The sequence below is a fragment of the Rhipicephalus microplus genome, chromosome 2 (assembly GCF_043290135.1).
Source record: "Rhipicephalus microplus isolate Deutch F79 chromosome 2, USDA_Rmic, whole genome shotgun sequence".
Classification (NCBI taxonomy): domain Eukaryota; kingdom Metazoa; phylum Arthropoda; class Arachnida; order Ixodida; family Ixodidae; genus Rhipicephalus; species Rhipicephalus microplus.
Window position 1 is genome coordinate 226163444 of NC_134701.1, and position 19904 is coordinate 226183347.

The 19904-nt window shown below is 44.7% G+C and overlaps 2 protein-coding genes across 2 annotated transcripts; one reads left to right on the top strand and one right to left on the bottom strand.

The window, feature by feature from the left end:
- The first annotated feature begins 1120 nt into the window (after nucleotides 1-1120).
- LOC119170359 (alpha-aspartyl dipeptidase) lies at nucleotides 1121-2458 on the top strand. Its single transcript, XM_037421496.2, has one exon. The coding sequence runs from the start codon at nucleotides 1251-1253 to the stop codon at nucleotides 2007-2009; it is 759 nt and encodes a 252-aa protein (XP_037277393.2). The 5' UTR covers nucleotides 1121-1250; the 3' UTR covers nucleotides 2010-2458.
- A 2093-nt stretch (nucleotides 2459-4551) lies between these two features.
- On the bottom strand, nucleotides 4552-18765 carry LOC119170358 (alpha-tocopherol transfer protein-like). Its single transcript, XM_037421495.2, has 6 exons — nucleotides 18439-18765; nucleotides 13976-14150; nucleotides 9695-9937; nucleotides 7414-7607; nucleotides 7185-7295; nucleotides 4552-4930 (listed from the first exon to the last, which is right to left on the bottom strand). Exons 1-6 carry the CDS (start codon nucleotides 18445-18447, stop codon nucleotides 4745-4747), a joined length of 918 nt encoding a protein of 305 aa, XP_037277392.1. The 5' UTR covers nucleotides 18448-18765; the 3' UTR covers nucleotides 4552-4744.
- Between the last annotated feature and the right edge of the window lie 1139 nt (nucleotides 18766-19904).

Consider the following 19904-nt stretch of genomic DNA (forward strand, 5'->3'; position numbering starts at 1 on the left):
TACTCGCGTCCGTCTCACCAGAGCCCATTGAAACTCTAGTGATGAGCAGTTGAGGAGGTTACAGCCAGCGAGTATAAGGTAGCAACACTTTCTTGTCAGATAGTGCTCAATGTACATGCCAATGGCTGCTAATGGTGATCGCAGCCTGCGCGCTAACTAAAAGCCGAATGCTCCTGTCTCTCATTCACCATTAGCAGCCATTGACATGTACATTGAGCATTATTTTTTGTTGTTCAACAACGCACAGAAGAAGTATCTCACCGGCACCACCTTGGAGGTCAAAATGTTATACTTGTTACATAACACGGGGGACGAACGGGTGCCGCTATAAAAATTTCGCCCCTAAAAAACGAAGAAAATCTTAGAAATTTAGGTTTATTCCCACAGCTGGATTTCTCCATATTCGTTCTATAGTTTAAGGGGACGCTATAATTTATTGCAACATACTTGAGAGTGAGAGGAGGGGGAGAAATAAGACAAAACTGTTTTGTGAAGATGAATGAATGAAGGCTATATGTTTTAGATGCTATTAGAGTTAAAAGTAGCAGATATACAGTAAATCTAGATGCTTTAAAATTCCTTAAATCCCGTGCTTAGATTGATGAATGGGTGTATGAATGTATCCGGCTGTGCCCTGTAGATCAGGCGACGGCTCACGCTACCTAGTCATAAAGTTTAGTACTATCACTATGTGTTGGATTGAATTTCACTCGCGCCTTGTTGATTGTAGCCACCAATCAGTTTAACTCCTCCTGGTTATTTTTACCGATTTAAAGTCTATTTTGATTTCACTGTCTCTAAACTTTAATGTTTTGATGCTATGAGATGCTGTTAAGGCTCCTACGGGCCTTAGATGCTATTAAAGTTACTCTATAACTCTAGACATTATGAACTACTAGCGCTGTCTAGCGACAACTTTTCGCACTTTTTACTTTCCCAACCTGCCTCCGAGCATGAAGATAATATACTGACTGTACATTAACTCAATGCCTTCGAGTTTTAACAGTCGCAAAAGCGACAGAGCTGCTCCCTTTGGAAAGAAAAGTGAGTTATAGCGACGCTTCCCACATCTGCATTTTTCAACACTATGTGGAGCTAGCAGGATCAGCTCTTGGGCAGCTGTTGATTTGGGTCGCCGGTCGTCCTAATCGCTTCTATGGGGCGTCTCGTTTATCTCCGCCTGAGCTATTTATTGCAATAGTTCTCGCCGTACGCCCCCTTTTAACGGACACTGCCTGCACTGCTGTGAGATGTCATCTTCATCGTCATCCTCCTCGATGGCTGGTCCACGGAGGCTACTCTTGCTGTCAAATTCGACCATGTACAACGGAGAGTTTCTCGAGTTCGCCGCCGATACCGTCAAGGATTTCTTCAAGAAGTCGGCGGCCAAGCGAATTCTGTTCGTGCCTTACGCGCGCAAGGATTACGCAGACTACGCAGCTAAAGTGAAGGCTCGACTAGGCGAAATGGGCTTCGAGGTGGACAGCATTCACGAAGCCGCCGATCCGGTAAGCGCTGTGAAGATGGCACAGGGCATATTCATCGGCGGCGGAAACACGTTTCGCCTGCTGAAGACGCTTTACGAATCAAACACCGCTGAGGCGATTCGCAACAGGTGCCTGGTAGACGGGATGCCTTACATGGGCGCTAGTGCAGGTACCAACGTTGCCACGGCCAACATTTGCACTACGAACGACATGCCGATCTTTTACCCGCCGACGTTCGTAGCACTGCGTCTCGTGCCGTTCAACATCAACCCGCACTACATCGAAACCGACTCTGACAGCAAGCACATGGGTGAGACGAGGGATCAGAGGATCGAAGAGTACCTCGAAGTGGGCAACCGCTTGCCTGTGCTGGGATTGAAAGAGGGCGCCATACTGAAGGTCGAGGGCAACAACGCTGTACTGCTGGGAAACGAGGCGAAACTGTTCAAGGAGAACGCAGATCCAGTTTACTACAAGCCTGGAACAGACATGAGCTTCTTGCTAACCGACGCGAAGGCTTAGTTGTGGTTGCTTACATTGCGATAATTCTTCCACTTCACTTCTAGTGTGTCGGCGTTGTGGTTTGGTGATATTTTATAAAGTGACTAAAGAGGTTACGTTTATGTGCCTTAAGTTTTTGTGTGGCGCTTTCACGTCTCCAGGGACGGGCTTTGCAACAAACGTGTGAACCCTGCCTGAAGGTGTGCAGTCTGGATTAGTCAAATCAGTGCATACTGAAGACTAGTCAAGCAGTATGTTCTAAATCGACCGTGTGTGGAAAAGCCACTTCAGTGAAGTAATCAAAGAAATTATGGTTTCGGTAGTGTGTTGCATCTTTACAACTGTGATTGTTCATGCTGTTCTATAGTAATAACGTTGGACAGCTGCGGCCTCAGGTGTTTATTTTTATAAGGGGTTCCAATTGTGTGACAACAGTTCGATACAGACAAATAAAAATATGGTGTATGTCATGAAGCATCCATCTTATAGAAATCAAAGGAGAAAATTTGGTTCACAGAACTTCAGATATTGCATGCATATAGTTTGCAAGATATCAAGTAGGCAAGTGTCCCTTGGCCACACCAGTTTGAGTAATATTGTATTGTCTCGTGGATCATGCAAGTGCTGACTGGGACTGGAGCGAGCCTGTTGTGAATATAGTGCAACGATGAGCTGCACTTCGCAGTCAAGACCAATGAAGAAGGCACACCAAATGTGAAACCAAGAGGAAAAGAAAGTTTGTTGCATTAGTTTAACTGTGCTTATGACATGGTTATTGGACCAAGGATATTGCCGTTTCAATGTGTTGTCCTGCAGTGAACAGTTACGAAAGGCTGGATTTATGAAGGTGGCCCAGATTTGGAAAGATATAGACATCCATATATGTACACAGCCGATATATATCATTCGATGAACGAATCTGATGTTTTGCATGCTATAATAAGACGGCAACAATTATGAAGCTCACTCAAGCTCGCTCATGAAATATATTGTTTGGACTTAGGGCTCGATTGGACACTTAAGAATTTTCCCGAGTTGGACTCGCTTCCACTCGCGCTCACGAAAATTTTGTTCAATCCGGCACTTTCGGACTCAAACTCGCCAAACTATTACTCGCCCGTATTGACTCCGACTAACTGCTCGATCAAAGTTTTAGCGAGTCAGGCCGAGTCGACTCTGAAGTCCATTATTCTTGACTGTTGTGTCAATGCTTTTTAACAGGGATATTTCACATGTTCTGTGCTCGTCTTGACACCTTTTGATATCGTACCGTCAACTATGCGTTACGAGTGCTTGCAAACCAGTGAGGACATTTTTCTTAAAAGAGAACACAAGATATATTTATCACGAACTTCTCAGCAAGAGTTGGCGGAGGGAGAGTTCAAGGCACCCTACTACATAATTGACGCCTCTGATCAATGAATATTGAAATTATGTAGGAACAATACTGCTTAGGAACACATGCAGAGTATAAACGCGAGGCCCGGTAAGACTCGCAGTAATGCTGAAGATTACAGAACCATAGGTCATCAAACATAAGTGGAACTGGCTCAAGAAATGTATCTTGCACTTTTGACTCGCTTAGACTCGAGATTTTCCTTTGCCGAACTCGCTCAGACTCTCACTCAGGAAAATTTTCTTCAGCCGGACTAGCTCGAACTCGAGCTCAGCAAAAGACTGCTCACCCAGGCTCCGTTTTATCCGAGTCTGAGGGAATCCGAGTGAATCGACTCGCGAGCGAGTTTGCCAACCTATGCCGTCTATAGTAGACGATAGGCTCATTGCATGTACAAATGAAATGCAGCCCGGTACAACTTCAGGACCCCCTAGACAGCCGAATTGAGACACCCGACTGCCTCCTTGACTAAGAAATGATCCTGCTCACACACAATGCTATGTTCTCCAACTGCAGTCAACAGTTGTCCGGCTCATGTCGGTCTGGAGTGTTCACATGCAGGTGCAAGCTTGTTTGTATGCACCTTCGAGGAGGAAATGCCAGAGACTTCTATAGTTTTATCAGACTATAGGCACAATCACTTGTGGCATACTCGTGCCACTGATCAAAGCAAAGTAGTGTTGAAGGAGTGGCACATGCATTCATAGATCTTTGGTCTTTGTTGGCCTCGGCTTTGTGTTGGCTCCTTTAAGTGAACAAATGCAGCATATTTCAGATTAAGAATAAAGCGCACAGAAAATGCTACCTGTGCAGAGCAGTCCATGTTTGTTTATCCTGTGTGGCAACTCATGCTAGCTTTGTACTCATTTGACTTAGTAATGAAATTTCAGCACTAATCCAAGCCATGCAGAGATTGCGTAAAGCCCCAAATGTTTTCACAAGTTGCACCACGCTAAGTTATGCTGCTTCTAAGAGGTTGCAACCTATCAATAAAAGAAAATGTACCCACCTTGTCAGGCTATGCCAAGAAACACCAGTTTGCCCAAATCTCGACATAGATGCATATGCACTGTATTATGTTTCTTGCTCGTAAGATTTTAAAGAACTGATCAGATTTATGATCCATACAGATCATGACAATGATGTTCAAAAAATTTGCCAAGACAGTTCAGAGCTTGCACAGCAGCCGAGGGTCACATTTATTTCACTAACAGATTTGTACAAAGGAAGCTAGCTCATCACACACAGCAAATAAATACGTGGACAACCTGTCATCCCACTTAAAAAGCGCTGTCAGAACTAAAAAGCAGCAATGTCATCCTACATTGTAGGGCAAAGACATTGGCTATCAGGCAGAGAATTATCCCTTGATCCTGGTCTTGAAGCCATATTCAGCATCCTTTTTGAAGACTTCATCATTCTTGTACATGCGAGCCACGAATGCAGAGTTATCCATGGGGCCACTGAAGCCTCCGTACTCTTCAGGTAATATCTCGGGGGGTACAAACTTGTGCAGGGATGCTGTGTCACATCCGTGAAAGTGTATCTAAGCAAAGACAAAAATTGTGCGAAAAACACACTGATCAATATGTGTGGGGCACAGTGGTCTGTCATGGGCCACCTTGTCTTGACCTAGCAAAGTGAGCCATGTACCTTGATTATATGATACTCCGCATTGCGTAGCTGTAAATACAGTCAAGTTGTTGAACCACAATAACCCCCATAATGTGATGTACAAGTAAGGGCCAGTAATTTCGATTTCTATTGCAACTGCAGCAAGGTTACATTTAACAGATGCATGCTGCATGCAGTCTATAGCGCAGCCAGGGCCATATAATGTTCATATAAAAAAATACACTACACAGCTTACGCCACCTAGGTTTTAAAGAAAGAAAGAATGGTTACATGTCCACCGGATAGAGAGGGCTACTCCCGAGACATTCTCGAACACGTGTTCTCGAAACACACCGAGACGTCACAGAACACTTATACACCGAGACGTCTATTTGGGCTCCCAAACGACTTCAAAAGGAGAGCCGGGAGCCGATAAGGGGAGTTGTGGTCCACTGCATAGGTTGAGTGTCTCTTGGCTTGTACCCCGATTTTTCCTCTCGTGTATACAGACTGGAACAAGTTGGGAACAGTGTTAGACTACCTCCGACTGTTCCCAACTGTGTGTCACGCCCGGACCATCGCACGTACTCGACATACCTCTACGGGTGCAGCGGCCATTTGCTAATTGAACCCCGTCGTTGGTATTTTATCGACTCCTTGGACTTTTGAGAATGCAAGCTTTCCATTTCACAAAGCTAGAATTTACTAGCGACAAATAAAATAGACTTGCCAACTACATGGATTGACTGGTAATGCATTGCACTGGGATAGCTTAACTGTAAGGACAAAATAATGCAGAATGGACAATTCTCGAATTGTAGGCTTATTGAAAATAACCTGACCAACTTGAGCAGACCTCTCATACTTGGTTACATACAATGCACAAACCTTTAGCTGTTCGCAGAAGGAGAATGATTGGTTGTGTTGGTGGTTCACAATAATGCAGAAAACATATCACAAAACTTAACGGGCTAGATAAAAAACCGTTAAGTGCCAAATGCAACAGATGCCCTTCCATAAATACAGACTGTGTGTTCTTCCTGCGAATAAAAAGAGTTTTTGCTGTGCAAGAGTTGAGAGCAGGTGTTCGGTACCTCACTAGGGTAAGGCACTGTTGTAGTTGGTGCTTCTATCTTGAGCTTGTCCCTTGTTTGTCTGGCTCTTTGCTGCTGTGCTCAAAGTTCTTTAATTTCCTGGCCACTATTGAACTCGTACAATTATGATTATTTACTTGAGCTCCGACAGTATGCATTGCCATATGGCAAGTGCAAGCTCTACATTAATTTTATGCTGGCTCAGTGAAAGTATCATTTAGTGTCTTTCCTTGCTATAACAGACAAAAAAAAAGCTAACTAGAGAACACCTAGAGCTTGCTCCGATATCCTAGATTGCATGGTAGTTAATATTGTAAGTGTGCTAGTATATTTAAATGAATGGAATGACTGAAATATCAGTTATTTTGTCGCCGAATGTACTTGCACAGTAAAATGAAATGCCACTGTACCAGCACCTGGGTCGTCCTACATAACAATGTTCCACTTACAATTTCTGGGGGAGGGAGGATAAATGACTCAGAAGTACAAAATTTGACATGCATCCTAGTGAAATCAAGGTATAGCCTTCTGAACAGTTAAATCAATGATGGTTAATTTTTATGACTATTGAAGACAATTCCAGTTGCCATAGCCTGCATACTTATATCCCCCCACATGGCATCAGTTTGGGTAGAGTAGACATTCCATAAAAGAATGGTAATTCTAACTAAAGTCTCGCACAGTGGTACGACTTATGTTACACATATTCCCAATCAAAAATAGGACAATATGTTTTTGTTTCACAAACATAAGAGCTGAAAAAGCAAGGATTACTAGTGTTAGGAACACATTTCTACTACACGGAAAAAAAAATTGGCCCACAATGATACTGTAAAGCTGGTGCAATGCTAACCCCTTTGTTTGGATAAAGTACAGTGCTTTCAAACGGCATTTGTGTTGTCCAGGGTAGCAAACTGGTTGGTTAAACTCCCTGTCTCTTCTTTTTATTTCTCTCCCATTCTCTTTTCAACTTGCATTTGACAAAGTACATATATTTCCATATGTTCTAATGTTCTCATTATTATACAAGATTTTGAAAAAATATTCAATTGCAGCAAATTTTATATATGCTTTGTTCTTTCTGGCACGTACCCTTTGTTGGAGCTTCTCGTTCAGGAATCTCCTGACAATGCTGAAGAGCATTCCGAATATAGCTGGTTCATTGATGATGTGGATTGCTTTGAACCTAGCTGGGAAGCAGTCCTATTCATAAAAAATATGAATGTACGATAAGTGAATTGGAGCACATGTTTGTATAGTGCAAAGAATCAAGGGAACACACAGATACACATACAATAGAACGCTTTCAACAAATGCCTACCTGTATGAGGGAGACAACCTTCTGCAGGTTGCTGGGAGGACAGAAACGGATATGTGTGAAGCCAAAGCCTTTCATGTCCATAATTGCCACAAGCCCTGTCACTTGTGTCACAGGGTCCATAATAGCCTGTTCTAAGCAGAGCACGTTGGCCCGAAAAATGTCCTCAGCAGTGCTCACATATGGATCCCACTGGCCTATGAGAAAAGAAATGGTTAGGATTACAGATATGAATGGTCCGAAAGAAGTAATTCACAGTGCAGGAAAAAAAATGTAGACTGGAGATTAGAAGATACTACCAACTATTTTTATCACTGTAAGCAAGCTGTGTTATGCATTACGATTTTGCAAGGTGAAGGTGGGTCTTCCCATGCAGATTCGCTAATGTTGCACCCATTCACAAAAGTGGCCCGAAAAGCAATCCTGAAAACTATAGGCCCATATCCCTCACAAGTGTCTGTAGTAAAATCCTAGAGCATATAATATATAGCGCCATAATAAAACACCTGGAATCTAATAGATATTTACTAACTTCCAGCGCGGCTTTCGGGCAGGTTTTTCCTGTACAACGCAATTGATAGAATTTAGCCATGATCTCTTCTCATCATTTGACGTAAAAGAACAGACTGACTATTTTCGGATTTTAAAAAAGCATTTGATTCTGTCCCGCACTCGTTGCTGCTCCATAAGTTGTCTTTTCTTGGCCTACATCATGATGTTGTCCAGTGGATAACAGGTTATTTGCATAATCGTACCCAATGTGTCCTGATAAACGGCTGTAAATCAGGTGCTGTGAATGTTAGTTCTGGTGTTCCGCAGGGGTCTGTTTTAGGGCCCCTGCTTTTCCTTGTTTATATTAATGATATTGTAAGTAATTTGTCCTGCAAAGTACGCCTTTACGCAGACGACTGCGTTGTTTATCGCAGTATCAAAAGCTCACTTGACATGGACTATCTTCAAAGCGATCTCGACCATATCCAAACGTGGTGTGCAAAATGGAAAATGACTGAATATTGCGAAATGTAAACACGTCTCCTTCACACGCAGTCGCAGCCCTGTTTTATCAAAATACACTTTGGGAAGTACGCAACTTGATACAGTGCTAGATTATAAATACCTCGGCGTCTATTTTTCATCTAACCTAACCTGGAAACGTCAGATTGAACACGTGTCCTTTTCTGCTTCCCGCATGCTCAACTTTCTAAAACGCAACTTCAGTGATGCTCCTCCAAAAGTTAAAGAACTTTTATATTTCACCAACGTAAGATCCATTACGGAGTACGCCTGCGCCGTGTGGGACCCACATTTTGAAAATTTATGTACACTGCTAGAACGCGTCCAGAACCGCGCCGCCCGATTTGTAACTAGAATTTATAGTTTTCGCACTAGCATTACATTACTTAAATCAGAGTTGGGCTGGGAAACACTAAGTAAACGTCGGTTGCATCACAAACTTGAACTACTATATCGTATTTATTTCAATAAGACTGGTCTTGATCCTAAAATTTTCTTACTAACCCCGCACTTTGTATCTAAGCGACGCGACCATGAATGGAAAATTCGTGAAATTGATTGCCGTACTGACGTGTACAAGGGTTCTTTCTTTCCCCATTCCAATGAGGTCTGGAATAAACTACCAGGTAGTATTGTTAATTGTACATCTGATGCTCTGTTTCACACGTTTTTGTCGCACATGTGAATTTTTCATTGTGGCACTGCTTGTACATTTGATGCGCTATTGTGCAGATTTGTACCACTTATTCTCATGTCAGTTCTCTTTTTTCCTTTTCTTTTTTTTCCCCGTATGATGAATCGTATTCATGTATTTGCATATACCCCCCTGCTGTAATGCCTTGTTGGCGCTGCAGGTAAAATGAATAAATAAATAAAAATACTGGTATATGCAGGCACAAAACATGCAAAACCGCTCTTATATGGCGGAAGGTTTGAGTAACAGTTGTTTTAGTTTGTTTGCCCACAATGAAGCGAAATTTCACATGGAAGGTAACTGAAATCTAGTATAAAGAATGCTCTGGATTTTTATTATGGACTGTTGTATGGTTCATCAGCTTAAAGCAGCGCTTTATCGACACTTCTGGGCCTGCCTCACGTTTTTTCAAACAGTTTCCATAAATTCAATCGATTCTATAGCTTCATATGATGATTAGTTCTTGAAAACATGAACTATAAGAGCTTACAAGATGTCATAGTCAAGAAGTGCTACTACTTTATAGAATTGCGTCTTCGAAATCGCAATGAAGATTTGCCTGTTGACGAGGCTCACCGCCTTTGAAGATGAATACTGCACATCCATTTGGGTCGCGGTCAGGCAGCACCGTCTGCAAGTTCCGCTCGAAGGTGGCCCTCAGGAAGGTGGGGTAGAAGTCGCGGAAGAGCTGCGTGTTATTGTAGCGCAGCCGGTAGTACTGGCGTAGCACCTTGTGTGCCCGGCTGCAATCGAACTTGCGGCAGCGCAAGAACCGCACCAGAAAGGCATCGTCCATGCGGCACTCGAGGTCCCGGTCGCCTGCGCGCAGCGTCGCAAACAATCGGTTGCTTAATCAACGACACCGAACAGTGACGCCGCCAAATGCACTAGCTATAATCGAAGGATCATCATAACGTCAGCATCCTCAATTTGATAGGACAAAAAAGAGGCCTACAGGAACCTATGGGTCCCGAGGAAGGCAAAACCCAAGCTCTGAGTGGCAAAACCCAAGCTCTGAGTATCCTTGTCACTGATCATTGATTGATTGATATGTGGGGTTTAACGTCCCAAAACCACTGATGATTATGAGAGACGCCGTAGTGGAGGGCTCCGGAAATTTCGACCTCCTGGGGTTCTTTAACGTGCACCCAAATCTGAGTACACGGGCCTACAACATTTCCGCCTCCATCGGAAGTGCAGCCGCCGCAGCCGGGATTCGAACCCGCGACCTGCGGGTCAGCAGCCGAGTACCTTAGCCACTAGACCACCGCGGCGGGGCAGTGTCACTGATCATTGACTATTCGCAGGAACATCGTGTAATTCTTCCTAATCTTTTTCACAACATGTTGCAGTAGGTTGATAGTCCGGACCTATATAGAACAAGGCTTTCCATGTTTGCATCAAAGAGGTTAATGGGCTTCCAAAAGCTTTAGCGAATGTGATGAATATTCTAGCTTTAACTAAAATAGTACTGCTACACGGGGGACTCTGGTCTTCCTTTATTCCCAGCTCTTCAGGGCAGTGTATTGCCCCGCACGCTTGATTTCTACGCGGCTCACAAGAACGGCTGCACGTGTTACCACCATTCGGCTCGGGTCTATTGGAAAGTTTTGGAGCCTTCACAATTGTTCTAGAGGGTTCTGATGAGTTTGAGAGTTTGACGAGGGGGGGAGGAGAGCAAGGTTTCAGGTATGCACTCGCAGCTAAACAGACAGGTGTTTTACATATGCTAGTATCCTAGTTTTAGTAGGTGAGAGACACGCACTGCATGGTGTGCCACATCTTGGCTACGGTACTGATGGCATTAACTACAATCTTACCAGTGTCAACTTCAACCCCGTTTCATTTTACTACTCTAAACTTATCGCCAACATCGTGGACCATTTACCTTGGGCGTCCGCCCAAGGTAAACGAAAGCGCCAATTCTTTCAGAACTGCATCATTTCATCGTTGAACCGCGTAAATACGTCTAGTTCTTACCCCAGAAGACTGCATTACCCTTTCATCATCGTAGCATAACTAACGTCACCGTGAAATGGACCGATGTTTTGAACAGTTTCGGACCTGTTTAGATAACGTACCAGTCACCCATATTTATGGGGGCATCTAACGCATGCGTGAGGAGTTGCTATTATTCGTCGACCTGTAACTCGAATAAGACTCGCACCTTGCTTAGTCTCAGCATGATATGCAACACCTTTATTTAGTCCGTCCACATAAGCTGCGTAAATTTTTTTGATTTGGCAAAGGCAATCAATCCTTTCGGGTTTCACGATAGAAAGACGAGAGTCTTTCTTGGGGACCTTTGACGCAAAAACTTTGGTTTGTCTGTCTTTACATTTGTCTGTTTGTCCACCCTTACCGTGAACCAGGTACTCAATACAGCACCAGCCGATACCCCGAACGGCCTAGAAGTGTGGCAGCTCGGGCTAGTTGGTATAGCATGACGATAGTTATAGAGCGAGAACAAAACGACGACACAGAGTCCTTCGTGTCCTTGTCTCTGTGTCGCCCACCAATGTTGCTCAAGATTCGGCATTAATACGTGCGAGATTGTCACTTAAAAACTATTATTGCACATATCTGAGGCACCATAACAACACATATATTCTGCATGTGCGTCTTTCACTGGAAAAGACATACAAAAGTAATTCTAAGGACCATAGCGTTTATTACGTTGCGCTGACAATGCAACGCTTTTCTAAGACGACACGGTGGTGGCACCTACCTGTCGCTTTGCGTTCTACACCTTATCACCTCTGAGACACGCCCGTCTCAGGGCCACGCGCTTTGTTTTCAAAAAAAAAAAAAAAACTGCCAGATGGAGCTCATGTCTCACGTGCGACGCGACTTGATGCGCTCGTTCACCTCCGCTGCACGCTCGAGGCACTCTGACGCAGCGCCTCCAGAATACCATTCACCAATTTTCTTGCGCAGAACATCAAATGTTTTGTTCACTCTCTCCACACGCAAGACTATCGCCTTTCGACGACATTTGCAGATTACATGCAGATACGGGGCCAGTTTTTTTCTTTTTTTTTTTTGTTGACAGATAGTCATGCGAGGCACATGTTGCCATTTGCGAGGTATCTTTGCTCTCTTTTTTTCTTTTTTTTTTTGTTGACAGATAGTCATGCGAGGCACATGTTGCCAATTGCGAGGTATCTTTGCTCTCAGAACTAAAATAGCCGATGAAAAACCAGCAGCGCGTTGCGAAGCAAGACTTGCGACTAAGACCTCGGAGTCGCCGGCTGTTTTACATGAAAGATTTTTCTTTTTTTTAGCGCCGATGCATACTACAGATATAGTTGCCTTAGTCTTACGTGCAGTCTACTCTACAGACAAAAGTAGACATCGAAAGCCTTTATCTCTAAATCATGTGTGTCCTCTTGTGACCTTGTACGGCACACGTGCAGTGCACGTCTGGCTTGTTCAGTGCTTGTCCAAATAGGAAAGCAGCTACATGGCGGGCCTTCAGACTACCAATGCCAAAAAATTCACCATGGACAAGCACATGTTCAGGGCGCTGGGCGAGGAAGTTCGAGTCATTAGACGATATAAATATCTGGTGCTTCTTTCGGCAAGGCCACGTGTATTCGTTGTCGTGCGGTCGATCCGTGTAGGCAAGATTCCAGGTTTGATCCCCGTGTATGCGAGTTCTGTGCGATGCAGTTGGTCTTATTGCTACACTGAAAATATTTCGGTTCAGCCTCGTTATTTGTTTCTTTGGCACAGGGACATTAGCCTCTCCAATCGAACAAGGCTGCCGCCCGAAATAAGCCTTCCTACAACCGAACGAGAACGCAGGGCTGAATCGGTCATAGGGAAGCCTGCAAGATGGAAGGCTTTCGTGAAAAAAGAAAAATCTATTTGCGGTGGGGCCATGACCGCTTTTTCTTGAGGCCTTGATAAACTGCACTTAATACTGTCGCGTGCTACAAAAGGTTCTCAACTGATCTGAGCCGCCGAGAGACTCGCACAAGACTATAGCAAGATGGCTACCCACATGATTTTATTAAGCAGTTAGCTCCGATCATCTAACACACGCGTTAGATAATCGGAACCTCTGTAGGACATTGAACTAAACGCAACGGTGGTGCATTGACACGGAGATGCTGCCGGCGTTTATATCCGAAGGATTTTGATGATTGCCAGTTTCCGGGACGGTGCGCTATTCGGCGTGATCAGGCCCGAGCTCTGCTGACTCATGATAAACAATTTGGTCTCGTTCTGAGAGACCTTTTCTCGTCTAAGTTCTAATTTTTGTACTATTATGTTATTTACTGTTCTCTGCTCGTTTTTCTTTCCTTGTACATTTCTTCCATGTTGCGCCTTCCCGAAGGAATGGGCAGGCGTTGTGCCCCTTTAGGCTGCAGGCGACATTTGTCAGTTTGTTTCCTCTGAGTTCCCTGCGTCCTCGCGTGTGTGTATCCAAAATCAAATGCGGCTATAGCGGCAGACTCGAATCCACAATTGCGCACTAACGAGACCGCTAGAGCAGATGAAGCGTCCATCGACGCTCACACACCTTGATCACGCAACACGCTGCTGGATAATAGCTGGGAATGGTCATGTAGCGCTAATGTGAGCGAAGGCAAAAAAAACCTAAAAATCACAAACTACAAATGAAAACCGTCTGTATTCACGAGGGAATAAATAATCACACTGCATCTAATTATTGCACCGTGACTCATCGTTTTTAGTTCTTCGAGCCGACAAGTGCGTGCCATAGAGTGAAGATATAGGCTCCAAATGTACGTACTTATGCGATTATCCTTCTTGAAGATAGTAAAACAAAAAAAAAGGTATCAAGCTCACATGTAACACCAGTAAAAAGAGCACGTCTCAGTCTCTCACATCGTATCATGTCCCTGAGGATCTGCAGGTCCCTCTGTCGGCGCGCTGGCGTCTCTCTCAGCTCTTGCTCGGCGAGCTGCCAGAGGCTCACTTTGAGCGGGCCGCAGCTCGGGTACTCGATCTCATCGTCGTCAGACGCCGTTGTCGACGGCGGGTCCAGCAGGTCACTTTCAGTCTGTGGCAGGGATTACACAAATGATGCAAGTTGAGTGGTCACGGAATGCGATGGAAAGGACGAATTTTTCGTGCGAGTTTAATTATCTTCAATTTGAGACAAAACGTCATGGCACACCCACAAAATAAGACAAGTTGCGTGCACGAATAAGACTTGCCAAGCGATTCGGTTTAGAAATCGCCACGGTATATAGTGTCATATTCAGTGGCGAAGGATGATTCTCAGCAAATGGCACATATCGTCCAGTAATCATGTGTACGACAGGACTGATGCCCGCTTACAGACAAAGGGAGAGTCATTCCTACGTTTGTTTATGACTATGGCAGTGCATGTTTAATGTTTTTTTTAATGTGCTGTACACATCGTACTCCCCCTTTTATCTCTCTTCTTCAGTTCTCAAACGGATTTTGATCACTCGGCTTTGCCGTATGTTATAGCTTATTATTTGCTAATGCGGTTGCCTCTAATGTGAATCAACGTTTGTTTTATAGATTGTCTCCGTCATTGCAAGCGTACAACTTCGTTTAGATATGTTGAAAAACATGTTTGCCCTTTTCCGGATCAGAACAGCGCCTCGAGAGATCCCCGAAAAATTACCTCGCACTTTGTCGCCTTAGAATTGTTTTTTCTTTTGCAAGCTAACGACTCGAAATTGTCACAAGGTGTGTTTCCCTCGAGCGATGTGGCGATGAACGCTGTGGCTGCGGCCTAAGGTGCCATCGAGACGATTTATTTCCCCTCTATTGTTTACCTGAGCTCATTGCGCTAAGCATTGTAGTTTGTATTTGTGTGCCGAATAATACATATGTACATTTTTTTACATGCTGCCCAGAATTTTGTCGACAGTAAAATTTAGAACTGAATTGAATGGAACCGATTTCTGATAACGAACCCAGCGTGAATACGTATCGAATATACTATTCGAACAGCAAGGCGACTGTTATCAACACAGGCCCAGAAGTCGACAAGTTTTATTTTGAAATATTCACAGGTGTAACACGGTAGCATTACTGTTGCATTTAACTAATGATACTGAAATTTCGCAGATTGAGGTAAGCTCGTAAACAGCAGCGTCTAGAGCCTTCGAGAAATGAAGACAGTATAGGGTGAACACAGCAGCTACTGCAGAGCTTGACGTGGTACTCTGTCAGCAGCTAAGACACGAATGTTAAATTAATTCATGAATGAACGATAGGAATATCATGAATATGATGATGAATTGAAAAACATTTTCTCTTGAAAAACATTTCATCCGGTGATGACTGAAGTTTCGCTAGTCCCATAAAAGCTTGAACTTCATGCATCGTGGCAACTCGCTAATTCAGACCACGAAAATTACCTTTTGGTCTTTTGACGTGTTTTTCTCTTGGGGTTTTCTCCCCAGTGCTGGCTATTCAACAAATTTTTGGAAAACATTTGGTTGATCGATTGTGCACTATTCGACTTCTTAGTAACACTTAGCAGATATTTGCACAAGCCTAATGTTTACAAAGCTCTGATGCATTCGCACCTCGTCTTTATCTGTCCCAGAACTATTGGTATCAAAGCAGAAACATTTATTTTTTTGTTCGTTCGTTCATGTACTGCGTAGTCAATTGCAAGAAAAGTCACTTGAAAGCTCTGAGTGACCTTTAAGAAAGCACAGCTGCAAGTAAATTTGTGGAAAGAATTTTGATACTTGTTAGCTTCTTATGGAATTATTTAGCTACTTCTAGCTTTTTCTACGCTGCTATCCATTTTTGTTCTTGCTCTCCCACAGTTGGTAACAAGTTTTCTGCCAGAGGCCACTGCATACACTCGCACGCCGGCGACCAGTAAGCGCGCTTGTGTCACGAGTTCCGAAGCATGGATTACCAGCGGCAAGGGCTTAGCCGCCCTATTTATTTAATCTTGAAGGAGTAGGGGGGGCGCGTGAACCCTGAAATCACCCTTCTCGCTACGTCACAGTGTCGCACAGTCGCGAACGCATTGTCGAAGCAATCTTCCGCAGGAGCAGTGAAGCTTCAGACGAGCCAGACTTGCGTTCTTTTGAAGAAAGAGTCGCTTACATCACCCGTGCACACGGTCATATCTGCCGAACTAGCCTTCGCCATTTCCTCTTTCAACCCAAGTCGAAGACCATCAGTGCCGTAGACCTTGGCTTTCCCAGGAAGCGATTTCGGTACGGTTTGTAACGTCCGTTGACAACGAGAAGATTCACAGGCTAATTTAACGAATGGTACTGTTAAATTCCCAGAGAAGGTAAGCGGGTGAAGGGGAGACAGAGAGTGAGGTGGGCAGATGAGATTAGGAAGTTGACGGGCATACGCAGCAGCAAGCAGCGGGCAGAGTTGACTGGCAGAACATGGAAGAAGCCCTTTTTCAGCTGTGGGCGTATAGTCAGGCTGATGATCATGATGATGAATGTTAAATATACGCAGTTCACTGGGCCAAAAGTGGAGCAACCAGACGTCTTTTGCATGCGGTGCACAAAAACGCAAGGCTTGCTCCCCGAATAAAATTCACCGTCAACGTTATGATGGTGAATTTTATTCATGGCAGCAAGGGTTGGCGCGCTATCTGGTCGACCACATAAAGCCGCACCTATCAGCGTCACTGCACCTGCGCCGTTGCTCCGCGCTCACGTGTTGACCCAACGACTGTAGCAACAATGTGAGCCGAGCATGTAATTTATATACATTGCATGCTTGTCTCACAAAACGCAGGCATTTGAGTTAATCGGCGCGCCCATAATCCCTCGCAAAATGTTGTGCGTGAAGCGCAATGCATTCGTGCCACATTTTGGGGGTAAACTCTGAAGCAATATAGACTAAAGGGTGAATACACACTCAATACTGGTGCGAGGAACTGCCCTTTCCTTCTCCACCACTGAATAACGAGCACGTTGATATCTAAGCTAATGAAAAAAAAAAGACCTCGCTCCCGCATTGTAAGAACGTTAAGACTCCCAGACAAAAACCAAACAGTCACCTATGGCTCAAGAACACCGTCGATTGTCCAGTAGGTCGACGTTGGTGTTTCAATTGCCGAGCTCTTCACAGCGTTTCACAAGACTGGTTTGAATAAGGATATAGTGTATGAGCGTCAGCATAGCATTATCAAACTTTTCTGAATAGCTTTTGAGAGATCAGTAGCGGCGCATATGTTTGCAACAACACTTACACCGTGTGCTGAAAGACCTGGTACGTGGTCATTGCGAAACCAGTCTCGGAAAAAAAGAAACGAAAATAAAGCTACGATCTAGCGGGTGCCGGAAGGCTACAGCAAGCGAAGAGCTTCCGCAAACGTACGCAAAAAACAAAAACGAAAGAAGAGATGGAGACCCGGTAGGCCCCCATGCACGAGTGCATAAGTTTATCGAGTGGCTCCCCGTGGCAGCCGGTCTGCATCCAGACGTGTTGGGCATCGGGAAGCATGACCGCCGCTTGTTCAAACACGGCCATGAGCCGCGTAATGGATGGCCCCGACGAGCCGCTTCCTTGTTTGATAAGAGGCCGGCCCGGAAACTTTTACCGGAACGCTGCTGTGAGGAGCACGATTGATTGAGGCTCAAGGACAACAGTATTCACTCATGACGGAGGAAGAATGGGCGAGTACGTTTGCGGAGAAGGAACACAAAGGGTTTTCGATGCAGAAGTCTGGCGTGTGCACGTGTGTACAGATAAATATTGTCTGGTGCTTTACGTGCCAAAACCGCGACGCGATTGAGGAACACCGTAGTGAATGTCTCCGGAAATTTCGAGCATCTGGAGTTCTTTAAAGCGCACCGACATTTCGTCTCGAACAAAATGCGACCTCCACGAACCCACGACCTTCAGGTCGGCTACATAGATATGTAACCACTGTGCCACCGCGGTGGTCCATGCAAACACACACGCGGAATATAACACTACGAAGCGCAGGACAGCAGTAGGTGAAATATTAAACCAGAGACCCTGACAGAGCGTAGACCATGTTCAGCGATTCCATTTCTGAAGTTGCTGTCATTTGCTTTGACACTAACACAGTATTGTTCCCGCCTGGATGGCTTATGTATTGCGATATAAGATGCTCTAAACACGACAAAAACTATTTCTAAAATTTATAGTTATAGCTGAGTGGTGACTGAAGCGATGCGTGTGGACGTCGGCAGGCTGGTTTTTTTTTTTTTTTGTACCTTGGGGTGCGCAATTGGCGTTGCATTGCGGCTGTGGGGAAAGGTGCCACAAGTTCGGGCGGGGAGGCACTACGTTGCTGCAGGTAAGAGCTGCAGGAAGAGAAAAATAAAAATCTTTAAGGCACAGCTTACCTTCGTCATTGTGTCAGCCAGTTCCTGCAACTCTTTCGGGGTGTCACACACTTGGTACAGGGTGCTTTATGCTGGAAGTTTCTGGTTTCGCTTGACTCGTGTCCAGCGGATGACGCAAAGGGACACAATTAACACCAAACTATGGCCCGTTCAACAACGTAGTGTGCAGGCGGCTGGCATGTCCCGTCCCCGGTGAACTTCATTCCGGCATAGGCTGCAGCACAACTCCACCATGCAGGGCATAGCGGCTTTGCACCGGCCCTGATCCGTCGGCGCGGTTTCTTCGTGAAGGTTCGAGAAAAACCAGCGGCTCTTGGGTGCGTCGCCGCCCCTTCACGACTGCGTGGTTAAAAACAGCGTCGAAGTTGTTAAAGCCAGACAGCCAACTGGAAAGGGCAAAGCCAAACTTATAAAGCAGGAGGAAACGGTTTCAGCTGAGTACTCGCTCCTTTCCGAAGCTAAATATGAACAGATAATGTTTCTCTCTCTCTCTTTCTTTTTTTTCTTTCTTTTGTGCGTTCTGAAGAAAATAATACAAGCCAGTCCTCTGGGCTCTGATGCACCAAGACACACACACACAAAAAAGCGGGGGGGGGGGGGTCGCACTGATTCTATGAACTGACTGATAATCACGTGAACAAAAGTGGGGAGAAGAAATGACCACGGCGATACGACAAAAGGCCACGTCAGCGGGTCGGGCTGGGGGAGCCGTGCGACGGAAGAAACGCGGGCGAACTTGTTGGATACGTTCAGCCATGCGCGCGGAACAACACACGTGCGGAAGAGTCGTCCTCTGTTAAAGCGGCACGAAACGGTACATATTTAGAAACGAGAAGAAAAATTCCAAGCCTGAAAACTCCCCCACAATCTCGAGCTTCGTTCACGGGGCAGTAATAGCCGAACAAAAGGTTGTCACCAAAAAAGAAAATATGTACTTTTCCCCTCTAATGTGGCTTGTAGACGTTTACAACAACGCCTGCTTAGCATTAACTTTTATTGTCCGCATCTGTGTACCAAAAAAGCGCATCCATTGGCTGCTAGCGATACGGAGGCATCAGCCGGACGTTGCTGTCTTCTATTAAAAAAAAAAACACCATTAAAAGGAAAATGCAGGCAAGCAATGTACATCGTAGCGGTCTGTCTTCGTGATTTCTTAAATAGAGACTAAAAAGTACCACACGATGGATCGCCTTATCTGTGTGCGTTAAAAAAAAGTATAGGCTATGAAACGCGCAAAACGCTTGTTGCTACTTATGCAAGGCAAACATGCCGTTCTACTTGGCATGCAAAAAATTGGGCTTTTCGCGTAAGGTTTTTTGTTTCCCTTTAATTCCTTCCCAATCCCATTAAATGAGCTTCGCATGATGAAGCACAAAAGATGAAAGGTGAGGTGTAAGCAGGTAACCCCCACTTCATTTATTACAAAAGTGGTATCCCGCTTGTTTAAATGTTCGCATGGTGAAGGG

Excerpts from the sequence above, each read along its gene's own strand:
- LOC119170359 (XM_037421496.2), top strand. The coding sequence starts at position 1,251 with ATGTCATCTTCATCGTCATCCTCCTCGATGGCTGGTCCACGGAGGCTA.
- LOC119170358 (XM_037421495.2), bottom strand. Across the intron at positions 7,608-9,694 it reads AGTATTCATCTTCAAAGGCG|GCCAGTGGGATCCATATGTG; the intron begins GTGAGCCTCGTC and ends CTTTTCTCATAG. Across the intron at positions 7,296-7,413 it reads AGGTTGTCTCCCTCATACAG|GACTGCTTCCCAGCTAGGTT; the intron begins GTAGGCATTTGT and ends TTTTATGAATAG.